The 16,448-nt window shown below is 55.5% G+C and overlaps 2 protein-coding genes across 9 annotated transcripts in view; both read right to left on the reverse strand.

Moving 5' to 3' along the window:
* The window catches only part of RASSF1 (Ras association domain family member 1), a 274,834-nt gene that overhangs the window by 137,623 nt on the left and 120,763 nt on the right, over positions 1–16,448 (reverse strand). The window lies entirely within an intron of this gene.
* CACNA2D2 (calcium voltage-gated channel auxiliary subunit alpha2delta 2) overlaps positions 1–16,448 on the reverse strand; it is a 140,540-nt gene that overhangs the window by 103,853 nt on the left and 20,239 nt on the right. For all 8 annotated transcript variants that reach the window (XM_077992840.1, XM_015130839.3, XM_077992837.1 and 5 more), the window contains exon 2: positions 9,912–9,993. In XM_077992840.1, coding sequence (XP_077848966.1) covers positions 9,912–9,993 — 82 coding nt within the window. The remainder of the gene's footprint in view (positions 1–9,911; positions 9,994–16,448) is intronic.

The raw sequence follows: 16,448 nt of genomic DNA on the forward strand, positions 1-16,448 counted from the left end.
ATCTCACATGAGCCTCAGCAGGTCAGAAACTGTGTCTACAGTGGATCACAGGACCAAGAATCGCCAGGACTAGCTGCCTTCCCAGTCTGACCGCCTGCGTTCAGGTGGACTCCCGGAGAGCCTGGGCATCACTCTGCCTTCTGGCCATGGTCTCTGTACCCCATATGATGGGAACACTGGATTGGGGCTGCCAGAGATTCCTGGCAACTCCCATCTTCCGTCTGTACCTGAAAGATGCAAAAGCTGAAGGCAGCAGCGAGTATCAGACACCACTGGCCTCAGCATTGATCTGGAGGGATTCCTGGAGGAGGGGAGCTGTGGGCTGGGTTTAAAGCTGGGGAGAGGCCTGTAAAGGGGTGAGGGGAGTGAGGAGAGTGGCAAGTGGACTTGAAGAAGCTGAGTGGTCTAGTGAGAGTGAAGGGGAGGACACCCAAAGGCGTGAGAAAGGCTCCTTGCTACCCCGGCCTGGCGCCACACCCCTGGGCCAAGCCTTCAAGTCACTCTAGGAATGGCCAGCCTCCCTGGCTCCAGACCAGTATCTGGGTAGCCAGCACATTCTCACATCCAGCTCCTCTCCACTGCTGCTGGGCCCTCCATACCCTTATAAAGGGTAATCCAGGGATCATCTATGTGGGGCTGAATCCTGGCAGATGCCCCATGCCTGCCACATCTCCTAGGGCATCTGGCATCAAGGCTCAGTCAACCCTGATGCACTAATCTCAGTTTCTCCATGGGGGTGGATGGTTCCCAAGGCCGAATGGGACAGAATCAGAGCCCGGATCTGTCCCTTTTCAGTCCTCAGAGGCCTACTGCTTTGCTTCTGCATCTACTGAATAGTTACTAGCTGGGCACCTCATCTGTGTCAGCCTTGTGGACACCTATGGACATGTGTACCCTGCAGGCATGTGTCCACACCTGCCCACCTGTGTGTGTGCAGAGCCTGCCTCTCCATCCAGACAGCACACCCTTGCATACTGAGATCAGGTCCTCAAGCTCCGATGGTCAGTCACTTGGTTCCCTGCTTCAGGAGAACCCAAAGACAGACAAGGAGGGGGTCTGCTCAGGAGCCAACCCTTGCTTCAGTCTCCCCCCACCTCCAAGGAGCAGGCCAGCTTCTGTTCAGAACTGTCGGGTCCCAAGGAGACAGATATAAGAAAGAGAAAAGGTTTATGGCTCCGTAACTTTCTCCAAACATAAAATCTCCGCTTACAAGGTGAGGGCAGCCACACTCAAGAGAAGGTGGAGGGAGGTCATGCTGAGCCTCCATCTCCTGTCTGGTTGTGGGGAATGCTGCTCCTGCCGCCCCTGGGGCTGGCTGTGGTTTGTCAGAACCAATTACTTCTCTGCCTCCGCCAAGTGCTTGGGGCTTCACGAATCTGAGGCAAGTGTCCCCGTGGCTGCCACTGATCCAGCAATGGAAGGGAGTGAAGGATGGGGGAGGAATGCAGATTGGGTCAACTGTCCCTGGGGGGGCCGAGCATGAAACCCATTCAGCCCTCTGTCCCCAACCCCCATCTCCCACCCTCGAACACGCAGACCAGCCTCCGGCTCTGGACATGGCAGCCCTATCCCTTTTCAGAGACGGATGCAGAGTCCAGTTGGGGTGACAGCAGACCCTGTCTACTCTTCAACAAGATGCAAGGGCTGGCCGCGCGATGGCTCACGCCTATAATCCCAGCACTTTGGAAGGCCGAGGTGGGTGGATCACGAGGTCAGGAAACTGAGACCATCCTGGCAGCACAGTGGAACCCCATCTCTACTAAAAATACAAAAAATTAGCCAGGCGTGGTGGCGGGCGCCTGTAGTCCCAGCTACTCAGGAGGCTGAGGCAGGAGAATGGCGTGAACCCAGGAGCAGAGCTTGCAGTGAGCCGAGATCGCGTCACTGCACTCCAGCCTGGATGACAGAACGAGACTCCATCTCAAAAAAAAAAAAAAAAAGAAAAAAAAGATAGATGCAAGGGCTGAGTTCGAGCTGACCCTCTGCTGTCCCGCTATAAGGCCAGCCTCCCTAGGGACCTCTGAAGAGAACCAGCAAGTTCATCAGAATACTGTGTGTGTGTGTGCGCGCATGCGTGTGTGTGTGTGTGTGTGTGTGTGTGTGTGTGTGTGTGTGTGTGTGTGTGTGTGTGTGTGTGTGGAGGACCAGCAAGTTCATCAGAATACTGTGTGTGTGTGTGCGCGCATGCGTGTGTGTGTGTGTGTGTGTGTGTGTGTGTGTGTGTGTGCAGGGCTTTAGAAAAGTTTCACAGACAAACTTTGCTGATCCCCAAGATGGAAGGATTGAGCAGCCCTCACTTCAGGGAAGGGCCCTGCAGCAAAGCCAAGGGTTAGCGACTAAAATCTTCCAGGCAGAGCAGTGCTGTCTGCCTAGGGAGGTTCTGCTCATGGCCACTGAGATTGTCTCCTCCTTAAACTGAGGGACAGAGAACCCAGACAGAGAAACTTCCAGAGATCCTGAGAGATTCCACCCTCAAGAACCCCCAATCCTCATCTCTGGCCTCAGCCACTCTATTTTCTTATCCACTAACTTCCCCATTCCCAACGCCAACATCTAGGCACAGGTCAGAGTTGGGTGGCTTTGTATGACCCCCTACTCCATTCCATCCCCTTCTCTCTTTCTTTTTTTAAATTTTTTTTTTTGAGACAGAATCTTACTCTGCTGCCCAGGGTTGGAGGGCAGTGGAGTGATCTCAGCTCACTGCAACCTCCACCTCCCAGGTTCAAGCAATTTTCCTGTCTCAGCATCCCAAGTATCTGGGATTACAAGCACACACCACCATGCCTAGCTAGTTTTTCTATGTTTAGTAGAGATGCGGTTTTGCTATGTTGGCCAGGCTGGTCTGGAACTCCTGGCCTCAAGTCACCTGCCCGTCTCAGCCTCCCAAAGTGCTGGGATTACAGGCATGAGCCACCACACCCAGCTGTCCATCCCCTTCTTTAAGCCCATGGGGCCTGAGAAACAAGGTGTCAACTTGTTGACTGATTGTAGAAACTGACTCACAGTTTTCCAGGGTATAGGGGCCCTTCCTTTTGCCTCCACCCATCTCCTCCCCAACAGCATCTCTGCAGCTAGCTCCCTGGATTTCCAGCCAAAGAAATCACCTACCCTTCCCTGGTCCACAGGCCCTGTTTTTTCAAGCTCTGCCCCAGCTTGGTGGCCTTTGTGCCTCTCTTAGGGAGATGTCCCTAAAAGGTGTCATGATCAGCAGAGATGAGGGGACCAGTTTCTAACCCCTGGACTGAACCAAGCAGAAAGGACACCTTGAGCACGTGAACTTTTCTAAACTGTGATCAACCTCTGGAAGGGCAGGAAATTGACAGTGGTTGTGGGGGTGGGGGTGGGACAAAGGCACCCCACACTTATGCAGGGCTGTCTGCAGCCATTCCTTGCTCCTGCTCCCCTGAGATCTTCAGGTACCCCGTGAGACAGTACTTCTTGGATCCCCATTTCCCAGGTGAGGGAACCAAGGCTCAGAGAGGCAGGACAACATGTCTCAGGTCCCACAGTGGCTGCCCTTCCTGTCTGCTTCATCCTTTCACCACCTCCCACCATCCAGCTGCTGCCCCTGGCACAGGCCCTAGGTTCAAATCCAAATCCAGCTTGGCCTCAGCTGTGGGACCACAGGCAAGTTCTCCCTTCAGAAGGTACAGCTTTTCCTGCCACTTCTCTCCCACTCCAAGCTGTTCCCATCCCCTGGGAACTGATCTTGGAAGTGCCCTCTGTGACCTGTTGGCACAAGCTGGAAGCTGAAGGCCCCTCTCCATGACTGCACCACCAGCTGATCCGACCCAGAGATGCTGCCCCCACAGACCTGCCCCTCTGCACCCATGGCCTCCACAGAAACCTGGGGGGCAACTCCCTGCTGAGGCTGCTCAGAATCCCAGAAGCCTCAGAGCAGGGTTCCCTGCCCCAGCCCTGCCCTGCCACGACTGTAGGAGCCAGGGGCCCACATGCAGCCAGGCCTCTCTGGGGCCTTCCAGTCACTGCATCTCCACCTTCTCTAGGCTGTTCTGACACAATACCCTCATTCCAGGGGGCAGGAAGAAAGGAAGCCTGGCAGGGAACAAGGGACTGAGAAGGGGACCCATACCTGGCCCAGCCTCAGCAGCCCTGGGGGAGCCACTGGGGTGGGGGAGGCTCCAGGTGGCTGGTGCCACAGAAGAGGTGGCCAATATGACCCAGGGTCCCTGGGGCAGGCATCCCAGGACAGTTCTCCTGCCCACACAGCCCCTCTCTGATGAGGGTATGTGGAAGGATAGGGGAGACCTAAGCCAGTCAGCTGGCCCAGGCCAGATGCCTGCCATGGATGAAATGGTTTTAGAAAAGCTTCTCAAAAATGGAATTTTCTCCTGCCAGCAACAACAGAGTGTGTGTGTATATGGGGGGAGGAGGCAGCGGGGAGGTCAGGATGGCAACAGCCACTCCCCATCCAATCCTGTGTCTCCCCACACAGTGCTCAGGAGAGAACATTCCCAGACTTTACAGTGTGCGGGGAAGGGGGGTACCAGAAGAGGCTGCCCCCAGGTCAGGGCCTGGGAAAGAAAGAGGTAGAGAGCAGGCTGGGTTGGGGGGACACAGAGGGGGTCTAGGCAGGGCTTTGGTCAGGTTCCTGTGTATCTGCCTCTCTCTACCCAATTACGCTCGAGCAGCGGCCTCACCACGTCTCACCCTCCCTCCCAGGAGCCCCCCCTTTAGCCCCACGCATCCCCACTGGGTGCCAAGCAAGAGGACCATATGGAGGGAATAATAAGACAATTAACTTTCCATTAAAGAATAATATATGTGCGTTTTTAGGGAGGCAAGTGACAACAATCCCTATCCAGCGGCATATTTCACACCCGCGCTTCCCCATCGCCCCCCACCCTGATGCGCCCCACATCCCCATCATCTACAGCAGGAGACGAGGGCGCCGCTGGGCCTCACCAGGAGGTGGCTGGGTAGAGGGGTGGAGGCTGCGTGATGAGCAAATGCAGAGCCCGGAGATGCTGGCTTCGAGGCTGCAGGAGCCCTGCAGAGGGGCTGTGCCGTGCTGGCCACCCCTCACCTGACTCTCGGTGCGTCAGTGCGACAGCCTGTGCCATTGGGGGACCTGGCCAAGTAGCTGCATGCCTGTCTCCAGGGGGCACATGTTAACCACAGTGCTCTGGTGAAAGGACCTTCTGTGGGGTCTAGGGGGAACAGCTTCTTGTGCTCCTCCTGCCTGGCCCTCTGGGCGCCCCTCCCCACCAGCTTCCTTCTTCCTCTTCTGCTCCAGCCCCTCTAAGGTTCTGAGATTCCCTGGCACTTGTGGGCACTGCTAACCCCACTTGGGATGCCCAGATGCCCAGAGGGCACCCGCCCAGGGTGTACCCTCCCTAGATGGGAACAGAGTGCAGCCTCAGTCAGCACCCCCAGAATCAGTGTGTGAGTGTGCATGTGTTTCAGAAGTTGGTGGTGCCAGCCGAGGAGGAGGATGGAAGGGGACAGGGGGAGGCCTGCCTCAAAGGCACCTGCAGAGGGACCCTGTCCCACCTACCTGAGCCCCTCGGGAAAGGGGCCCTAGACATGGCCAGATTTTGGTCCATGCCGGGAGCCAGCTCCAGATGTGGTACTCCACAAATATTAATTACACATTCCTGGGAAGTGCTGAGCAGACGGGGCACAGAGATGGCGGGGGCAGACAAGATGGAGTAGCTGGAGTAAGGCTGTGCTGCTGTCACTGGTTGGAAAATGCCATTCCTGGCCACCCACAAGAAGTGGAGACACACAGACACCATTGACCTGAATCACCATGACTGTCCAGAGAAGCACAGAAGTGGGGAGGGGAACAAAAGACTCAGGTTGGGGATTTCCAAGTCCTGGGGTCCCATTCTCTATGAATGCAGGCTCAGCAGTCCGGGGGAGTGGTGGCCCCAGGTAGCTCCTCTGCTAGACAGCTCCCCTGCCACCACTCAGGACTGGCCTGTCAAGGATCCACTATGAGATTGGCTGGTGGAGACAGCAGCCAGGGTGTCGGTTTCCCCATTTGTATGATAGGATCACAGGAATAACTAGCAGCATATAGCTGGGGTAAGGCCATCATGGGGTTGAGACAGGCAGGACATGGGTCACGCTGTACACCATTCCTGCCCTGACTGGCAGGCAAGCTATGAGTGGTTGATGAGGACTGGGAAAGGCTTCCATGGGTCCAGAATTGGCTTGAGTCTTCCCAAAGGGTAGCCTGTGGCCTCCAAACATGGCTGTCCTGGGTTCTTGCTCCTAGCCCAGCCCTGGCCAGGCAGCTCTAGCCTCAGCCCTAACCCCAGGCAGAGGAGCTTCTCTCCTTCTGCAGAGATCCTCCAAGGAAAGTGTCTCTCTGAGGTCAGGAATGCATCCCGGGCTGGCATGCCTCAGGAGCCAACTGATTCTTCATCATGTCTGACTATAATCTCTCCTGCTTTGCTTTCCCACCAGGTTCCCAGCATTGCTCCCCCTGGACCCTAGATACCTAGCCAGAAGAGGGTAGGTTCCTGGCTGTACCTATCAGAGTGACCTGGGCTTCAGAGAGGGGAGACCTGTCCCAGCTCCACATCCTCCCCACCCCCATTCCCCATGCACCCCCAGGCAACTGATGAATTATTCATCCTGATCAACCTTATTATGTAAATGAGCTCAGAGCCCATGCATATGCTCTCTGTTCTCCCCGCAGGATGGGACAATATGGTGCTGAAGGGGGAGAGTGGAAAAGAGGCTCCAGAGACCTTGCTCGGGCCCTAGGGGCTCTGCAGGGGGAGATCACAGTAGGGTCTATACTTTCACGGCCTATTCAGGGCAAGAGTGGGCCACAGGCTGGGGCAGTTGGGCTGGGGAACCCAAGAGGATGCGACTCAGGGTGTCTGGCCAAGCGTGGGGGTGGGGACAACACGTGAGCACCAGGCCACAAGGAGAGCTCCAGCTATGCCCTAGCTGTGATGTTAGATGAGGAAATGAGATGGGGTCTTCACAGGGAGTGCCCACCATGCCACAGAAGTATGCCACAGTTTCAACCTGCAAATGGGCCAGTCTGTACCCAGCCATGCCTCCATGGGGTTTATGGTGAGGTCAGGAGAAGGAAAGTGCCAAGGCAAGGAAAACATTCCCAAACGCTACTGTCTGCAGTTTCTGCACTCTGGCAGCTGCCAGCCCTCGTGGCTCCAAGCTACTGGGGGTGGGTCAGCCTCTAGGATGGGGGCACGCAGGCTGGGCAGCCTTTGAGGGGAAGAAGGCCAAGGGGCCCGGATGCCAGATCACCCCAGCTGTTTGGGGGCAACTCAGAATCAGCTCAAGGAGGGCTGAGGAGGAGCAGCCCCAGTGGCGGCCGAGGCTGTCAGCTTGGCAAAGCTGGTGCCAGGGTCTGCAGCAGTATCACAGCTGGGTCAGGGCTTTGCTCCAAGCATCCTCCTGACCTATCAGGGCCAGGCATGGGCTGGGCACACGGACTGTCTTCGTGTGCATTTGGAGAGCAATGGTGGCTCAGTCGGGGTCAGGGGTGAGTTGTGGAGCGCTAGGGAGCCAACCGGTTGGCTCCTCCTGCTCCCACAGGGTTGCCCTCTTCCTCTAGAACTCTATGCCTCAACCCCCAACTCCCACACCCACCTCACCAGAGTGCCCTGTGCCAAGAAACAGCCCCAGAGCTGTCGGAAGTAAGTGGCTGAAGAAGCAGACAAGGAAAACTAGAGCAGGACAGAGAGCCACTGGAGAGCTGGCAGCCATCGGCAGGCAGAGGCACTCCACCAGAGTGCCAGGAGGAGCTGGGGATGCTAGGTCAGCACTTCTCTGCCTGCCTGCCTGCCATGCTGAGCATGGCCCCGCTCTGGCCCAGCTCCCTATTGCCCCAGGCTCATCTTGTCCGCCCTACCACGAAGGGAAGTGGAGCCAGAGCCGGAGCTGCACTTTGGAACAGGAGTCAGGAGCACTGGGTCCATGCCCCAGCTCTGCTACAAGCCAGCAGCATGACCAGCTTGGTGACTGCTGGACGGGAGAGGGTCGGGGAGACATGCTCACTGATGAAAGTGTCTGGAATCTCTCAAGTCCTATCAGAAAGGAAGGGAAATGATCCTGGGAGTGAAAATGATCAATGAGGGAAACTCAAATTTGATTTCCAAAAAAGGGGCGTATCTGTATCACCCTGTCCATTGCTGTTTTCACCACTTCATCCTCCAGTCAGACTTCCCAGCCGTGTCACAGGTCAAGAATGAGGATCAGAGAGGATCCAGCGCTCACCCAGGGGCACATGATGGTATGCTGAGCTGGGATTCCATCTCTGGTTCTCACAATCCAGCAAGGTCACTGGTCCAGACAGACCTTAGGCATGACATATGAACATTATTTTCTCATTGCCAGATATTCAGAGCCTGAGTTGCCCGTAAGTATAAAATAAACAACAACCTCAAGCTAAAGGTTTGAGTCATGAAGGATTATTGACTAGAGGAGTACAGTTAACTCCTGATGTGGTGTATAGTTTATGTCCCGATATGAAAGTTGGAAAGGTGCTGGATGCACACATCAGGGAGCTATCATCCCTTCATTAGCCCACACAGCTATCCTTGGCAGTGGCTACTTGGAGCCTGGTTAGTGCTGGGTGCTATTCCTGAGCCTAAATTGACTCCTGTTCCGGAACAGCTTTTCCTACAGCACTTTCTCTGGAAAGCTCTGCCGGCCTCCAAGTGTGGCTGAGTCATTGAGAGTTCACAGGAAGAGAGTGTGATGGAGGCTGCTGAGATCCAAGTCCAGCAACCAGGAAAGGGGTGTTTAGTGTTGCTGGGTCACTGGCAGGGAGGACACAGACCTCCAGACCTGGACTCTCCCTCCCCATGGCATTGCCACATCCTTAGCCACCCCTGACCAGCCCCAGCCTGGGCCAGAGGTCCTACGTTCACACCCAATGTCAACACACTGGCTGCCACCCCCACTTCCTGGGCACCAGCTATAAGCTAAGTGTGAGGAAGGGATTGAGGACAAGCCCCATGGTCCCCACTCCACCGAGGTTACATCTGCTGACCTTGGCCCTGACCAGCAGGGACAACAGGAACACAGTGGATATATAATCCCCAAACCCTGGACCTGGACTCCTGACTGGACCAGCAACAGTAGGTCAGCTTACTCTGCTGTTCCCAGGCAACTCTCAGTGGGAGACCCCCATTTAATCCCCTGCTCAGTTCTGGTCAGTACCTCCTGGCCCAAGCCCCTGACAACAAGATCCTCAAAGACCACACGTACCCTGGGAGTCGCAGCTCCATCACTCCATGAGCTCGGCCCTCCCAGCCTCTGCATCTCCACATAGAGAGCAATGGCTCAGGAGCCTGGGGCCTGACAGCAGCACATTTTGCAGCTTCTGGGGGTGACGGATGGCCTGCTCTTCACATCACTATTTCAAACATTAACATAATCTCCCAGGATGGATGTGGTGGCTGGTGCCTAATCAATCACCCCTCCCGCACCTTGATCCCTCATCCCGCCAGGCATGGGATTTCCACTGTCTCCTGCTACAGCGCCTCAAGCACTGCTTTCAGGCTGGTGCGGACCAGCCATCCCATTGTTTCCTGGATTCCTTCAGCTCCTGTTCACCCCTGTGTCCACTGACCCCTCCTGGGCCTGGGCTCCCACACTAGGTGTGCCTCAGACACAGACCTCTCCCTCCTGAAAGCCCAAAAAGCTCCAAATCCCTTTCAGCAACAGGGTCATCGTCCAAGCCAGGTGGTGGCTCTGATCATTGCCTCAGGAAGAGCAGGCCAGGCCCCAGAGGAGCGCTGCCCATCCAGTCATGTCCCCACCTGCCCCCATGGGCCCATCAGGTCTCACCACACCAGGACCTCCATTAAACCAAATCTTTCTCACTCCTTATTTCGGAAGCTTTCCCCCTTCCCTTGGAAGAGGGTCCCTGAAGAGACAGCAAATGGCACCAGGCTCACCTCACGGAGCTGCTGGACACCTCCAAAAATCCGCATCACGCCGTCGACCTCCTGCTCCAGACGCCGGGCCCAGTGCTGCATCCTGCGTGCAGAGAGAGGACAGAGGTGTCAGGAGGGCCCGCCCAGAGCTGGCACAGCCCCGCCCCAGCCACCCGGGGGCACGAGGGGCAGCCATCCACTCACACCCCAATTTTCACTAGAGGAGGACCCACAGCAAGGAGCCAGCAAGTGCCTGCGATTCCCCTTTGAAGTCCAGACCCAGTGGCCCAGGTGCTCCTCATGCACTGTGGGGCGGCAGGGAGGAGAGAGGACTGCATTGTGGATGTGCTGAAGGAGCTCAGCAGCTCGGAGAAGCCTGCAGTGAGGCTACTTTTCATTGTGAAGAGCCAGCCCTTGATGTAGCTGCTCTGAACATGGGGACTTCTGGACACCACAGAGGAGGGGGACATGACAGAGCCTCAGGGAGTGAGGTCTGCTGGATCTTGGAGCCTCCTGTTTCCAAGGCCAGGTGGGGCCTAGGGAAGGGGAGGGAACACTGCTGTCACCAAGTCATTGTGTAACTGGGCAGGTCCCTGCCCCTGAAGGTCTCACCTGAGCAGTGGACGTGGAGAGTTCCAGATTGGGCAGCCCTTGCCTACCCAACACCCTGATAGACAGACGCTTACCCGAGGCTCATTGCCGATGTCCAGCAGGAACCACCCACTCATGAGTCCACTGCAGACCATCCTGCCCCACAATCCACCTGAGCCACATCCTGAGCAGGTCTCCCTCACACTGGTACCACCCTGGGATTGTTTTAACCCATTTGCATCTCAGCTTCCTTCTCCGGAACACGGGGATAATTTGGGGCCACCTCTCAGGGTCTTATAAAAACACATGAGAATAGGTAAGTCAAGGGTGCTTGCTGCACAGGGATCTTTGTGAGTGGACAGGATGGACAGTTCGTCACATGGCCCTCTATTCTCAGACCCACAGCCTGGAAGAGGGAAGGAGTCTGGGGCAAGGCCTCGCCTGGGTTCAGATGTGTGACCTACACCCTTAAGCAGAGCCAGATCAGGCCAGCAAAACCACACTAGACCTTGCCAGCGGCCAGCCAGAGAGAACCACACAGACCCATGCCCTCATGCATCTGAAAAGGTATCTCAACTTCCCCATCCCACTTGACACACTCCCATTTTACAGACCAAGGCCTTTCCAGGAAAGGCGCACAAAAAAATTACCATGAAGATTTAAATAAGCCATGGGTCAAACACAGCCCACAGGGTACAGTAGGGGCAGGGTGATGTCAGCTCCCCAGCCTCTGGAGGTACCCCGGGAGCCATGGGGTCCAGAAGATTGCATCTGGCCCCAACTCCCTGGGCCTGCTGCCTCCTCCAGTGCTATTCTGGCTCCATGGGTCAGAGGAGCCCAAGCCTCTACCTGGCCGCCTGCCCCGCCTCCCCCACTCAAGCCTGTGACTAGGGGGCTGGGCCCATGCCACTGTATGTGCCTGGGTCGGTTGGCATGGGAACTCAGAGCAGGAGGCAGGCAGATCACTAATTGCAATTTGCCAAGCTGAATGTCAGGACCATGATGGAAAAAAAAAATCAACATCAAAAGAAAGAGGTATTAGCTTCGGCTTGTTGCTGGCTGAGCCACAGCCAGATTCCCTCCTCCGCTCCCCACCACAGGGGAGAATCTAACCCTGAATGTGGGAGGAGGCCAGGCTGCAGGCTGAGCTAAGAAGGGCAAGCAGGCCTCAGCTGCCAGCCTGGGGAGGGCAAAGGGCAGCAGAAAATTGACAGCCTGCGTGATCCCTGGCACCTGTCCACCAGGCACTCATCTCTTGGGCCTGGCTATAGGTGGACAACATAGCGGATAGCTCCTTCGTGCTTCTGCGATGGAGCCCTGGGGGTTAACGCTGGGATGAGCTATCACAGTCAGCCAGGCAGGGGGCAGACAAATGGGCAGAGTGAGGATCTGATCCCCGAAGGGAACCATTAGCTCTGCCCTGGCCCTGACCCTGACCTCAGCCACTCACTGGTGTAGAGGACAAAATGCCAGTCAATCCTTCCTGGGACTTATATGTGCATGGGCATCCACTACATATAAGGTGCAGTGCCAGCATATCACCTACTTTCTTGCTTCAGTCCTCGTAAAGAAGCAAACATTATCATCCCACCTTACAGATAAGGAAACTGAGGCATAGAGGGTTCAACTGAACTGCCCAAGGTCACCTATCCAGGAATTAGTGAACACAGGACTTGCCCCAGAAGTGTGCCGGAGTCACAAGAGCTGACTCACAAAAGCTGATTCTGTGCACCTCTTCCCAACTCTGCATTCGGTACCGTCACCTGGGGAGCTTGAAATAGGTCATGGTGGGAATATTTGCACCACGGGAATTGGCAAATGCTAGAAACCATGTTTTTCCCCCTGGAGAGCAAATTGTAAACATTTACCAGCACATTACTGGTTCCACCCCAGGCTGTTGACTCTTCTAGTATGTCTATAGGTCTCTGCTTCTAGGATTTCACAGTTAAGTAAAAGAAAATTAATTGGAAGAAGAGACATGGATGCCAAGTTTTATTTTGCTCAGACAACACATTATTATAATCATCGTCATTTCATCTAAAAAGGCTATTTCAACACTAAAATAATTTTTAGAAGAGCCAAGTCTCAGGATAAAGTCCAATCCTTCCCCAAGACATACACGCTCGTTCTCCCTCCCTCCTCGTCTCTCTATCTTACAAGCACAGTCTCCTCACTCCCACCCTGAGGCTGAGTAGCTCTAGGCTCTGCTATGGGCTGCAGGAACTGGCCTGCTATGACACAGCAGGCCACACACACCTCCTCCCAAGGTCTAGGGGTGGCTCCGGCCCTTTGCCTGGCATCCTGGACCTGCTGGGCAGACCCCAGGCCTAGCACATTGCCCATCAGCACAGTGCCAGGGAAAACAAGTTACTCTGATTATTCACTTAAATCAAACTCAATTAGGAGGCAATATGCGTGTCTCAGAGTTAAAAAGAAAATAATTCATTCCATTGTCACAGAGATGCAACTTTGTGGGTTCTAGGATTTGGCCAGTGTCCCAGTGCCAGCTCCAAGGGTGACACAGAGGCACTGAGGGGGCCAGGAGTTGACTATGTACCTGCACTGTTCCTGCCTTGTGGCGGAGAAGCCACCCACCAAGCCAGGTCCAACCCTGGCCAGGCAATCGTACTCACTCCAGCAGAAGGGAGAGGGCCTTGGAAAGACAAGGGATACATGGGAATCCCTGCCCCCACTGGGTCAAAGGTAAGCTGATCAAATCCTGCCCAACTTCCCTCTGCTTGGAATCAAGTACCTGGCTCAGCCAATGCCTCCCTGACCAGACAATGTTGCCCACAGGCCACATACCCAACAGGGAGGTAGACCTGCTGGCTCCCCACATCTTTGTAATTTTCCATGCTCTTCATAGAGATGACACTGCTTATCCCTAAGTGCTTCTAAGTGCCAAACTAATAAGACAGTGAGGGGAGAGTGGCCAGGAGGAGACGCAGGCATCTAGGGGCTGCAGTGGCTTAACGACTGGTGTGGGCACAAGAGACTAGGGACCAAGTCACGTCCTCTAATGTGCCCGACCCTAGGGAGATGAACACATTGTGGCTCCATTTCCCAGACAAGAAAATTGAAGCCCCTGGCAAGGATGGGTACAGGGTCACACACTTAAGAGAGAAGCAGACCTGTCCTGACTCCATCTGTTCCATGACCCCATCTTTCCAGGACATTTGGGAAGCCTCAGGGGAAAGGCACTTCTGCCGCTGTGTGACCTGGAAGAGTTCTGTCCCTCAGAACCTCAGCTTTTCCATTGGTAAACAGGGGTAATAACGACTGGCTGAATAGTTTTTAACGGGCAAATCCACAGGTTTTTACTGGGCAGTCCCCTGAGGGTTAGCAGCTCCTGCAATACAGCCCCTCCCCTAAGATCTAAGGACTCACTGAGGGCTCAGGACACCTACGAAAGCTTGTGTGGGGGGTGGGGAGGCTTGTGGGGAAGGGGCGCTGCAGAAGGGTCCTGGCAGGCTGAGGCAGCTCTGCAGGTAAGAAGATGCCACCCTGTGTTGCAGGATGCCAGGCCTTGCTTTCCAGGGCATGGTTCAGAACCAAGAGGTGTTGGGGAGGGAGAGGGGATATCACTATCAGGCAAGGGAGTGACATCATCTGTGCGTGGGGTGAAGAGCTGCAGCTGAGGACCCCTTTAGCAGACAGAATCATTGAGACCCCAGCTAGAAGGCTGGGGAGGCCCCATGTCAAACTGCAGCGCATTCAGGTGGGGGCCTCCAGCTTAGGGGCAGCTGCAAATGCTCAGGGGAGGGGGTGGGTAAAGAGGAAGGGGGAGGAACCAGGAGGGGAGGAATGGGAAGGAAGGGGAGGAGGGGAGGAAGGGGAGGAGGGGAGGAAGGGGAGGAAGAGGAGGAAGGGGAGGAAGGGGAGGAAGGGGAGGAAGGGGAAGAAAGGGGAGAAAGGGGAGGAAGGGGGAGGAAGGGGGAGGAAGGGGGAGGAAGGGGAGGAGGGGATGGGGAAATGGGAGAAGAGTCCGTGTGCAGATGCAGCAGCACAGATTAAACTGTTGCCAGTTGTTAATTTTATATGTGAAGTTGTTGATCAGAATGTGATTTAATTGTACAGTATAATCCAGGCTTTTGGAATAAATTATGCAGAAAACTCATCTATAATTAAACAAATCAAAAAACCAGAGACAGGTGACACAGCAGGTTCACCCTCAGAGGGCACGGGTGGGTGTGGGCAGCTGGACCCAGCAGAGGGGCAAGAAAGGATGGGGCAGGGGCTCTGTTCAAGAGCAGACAGGGGCAGGCCTGGGAAGGGCCAAGGCCTGGTAGGGAGCCAGGGGCTCTGAACGCCGGAGCGCTGCCTCTGTGGGCCTTCTCACCACTCACATGGAGGCATTTTTTGTCTTCAAAGCCCTGCTGCCTCTCCCAGATGGCCTGTCTGGATAAACCCTGTTCCACTGGGCACCTACAATCAGTCTGCAGCCTTCCCTTCAGCTTGGCAGTTCAGCCACTGCGCTGGGTGAGGGAGTGAGGGGTGGATACTAGGGGTGGGCAGCAGGGGAAGCAGGAGGGCTGGATGACAGGACAGGATGAGGCTGGGGCAGGTGAGGAGTGTGAGAGAGCAGGGACAGCGAAGGCCACTGCTGCCAAGTGCACGGTGAAGCAAACTTGGCAATGGCAGGGTCCCAGGTCTCTTGCTTCTCTCATGATAGGCTGGCCAATTATTCTCCCAGCTCTGGGGAAGGCAACAATTTAAAATAAAGTGCAGGCCAGCTTTATTTGGTGGCTCACCCCTGTAACCCCAGCACTTTGGGAGGCCGAGGTGGGCGGTTTGCTTGAGCCCAGGAATTCGAGACCAGGCTGGGCAACATGGTGAAACCCCGTCTCTACAAAAAATACAAAAATTATCTGGGTGTGGTATCATACACCTGTAGTCCCAGCTACCCGGGAGGCTGAGGTTGGAGGATCGCTGAGCCTGGGAGGTCAAGGCTGCAGTGAGCCGAGGTCATGCCACTGTACTCTAGCGTGGGTGACAGAGCGAGACTGTCTCAAAAAAATAAAAATAAAAATAAAAACTATAAAATATAAAGTGCTATTTAATTATTCTGGTTATTTCCACTGGCCTGCTACCTCCCACCTCAGCACCTTTGCAGTCTTCTGAAGGGGAAAGACAGACAGGGTGGGGAGGCAAGCAGGCCACTCCCCCATCCCAGCCTGGAGAAGACTGCTTCCCCCAGCAGTCACTCCAAGCTCCGAAAGCAGCTGAAGCAGGGCTTGGAACAAGACTGGTCCCTCCCCCCCTAGGCCCTCACCCTGCTGCAAACAGCAGGAAGCTCAAGGCTGCACTCCAAGATGGCGGCATCTCCTGGGCCACCTTCCCTGGGGAGTCCTCTCTGACCGCTCCGGTGGATGTCCCTCTGTACCTAGTGCCTGAGTGTACTGAGTGCCTAGATCTAGCCCTGGCTTTTGCAAGACCTTGAACTAGACTTTTCCTATTAGGTTTCCATTTCCACATTTGGAAAATGGAGATAAAGTTCATCATTCCTTTCACCTCCAAGGACCAAAGAGGAGGTAAGTGGAAACCACAGCCCCACATGTGGGATGCTAGCAGTGATGGCTGCCGCACACACTCATGGCACACAGGCCCATCCAGAAGGCGGGACTGCTCTCACCACAGTCCAGCCTCCCTCCTCAAGCCTGCAGCTCCCTAAGTGTGGGATGGTTGTGCCTCCTCCTTAGACTGTGGCCTCCAGGTGGGCTGCAGCCCCCACTGCACTGCCCCTAGAGACCCAATGCAGCAGAGACCTGGTGGGGTGCCTTGTCCAACGAGCCCTGGGGAAGGGCAGGGCCTCCTGTGACCAGATCTTCCTTCCTGCTTGTCCATGCAAGAGAGAAGACTCTCAGGTTTTGGCAGCTTTAGGGGCTCAAAGCCCAGGGCAGGACCTCCCAAAGATGACAGGGCTGGTAGACGGAACAGTCTAGCCGAGGTCACTCACTCCCCAGAGGC

The sequence above is a fragment of the Macaca mulatta genome, chromosome 2, assembly GCF_049350105.2.
Source record: "Macaca mulatta isolate MMU2019108-1 chromosome 2, T2T-MMU8v2.0, whole genome shotgun sequence".
Classification (NCBI taxonomy): domain Eukaryota; kingdom Metazoa; phylum Chordata; class Mammalia; order Primates; family Cercopithecidae; genus Macaca; species Macaca mulatta.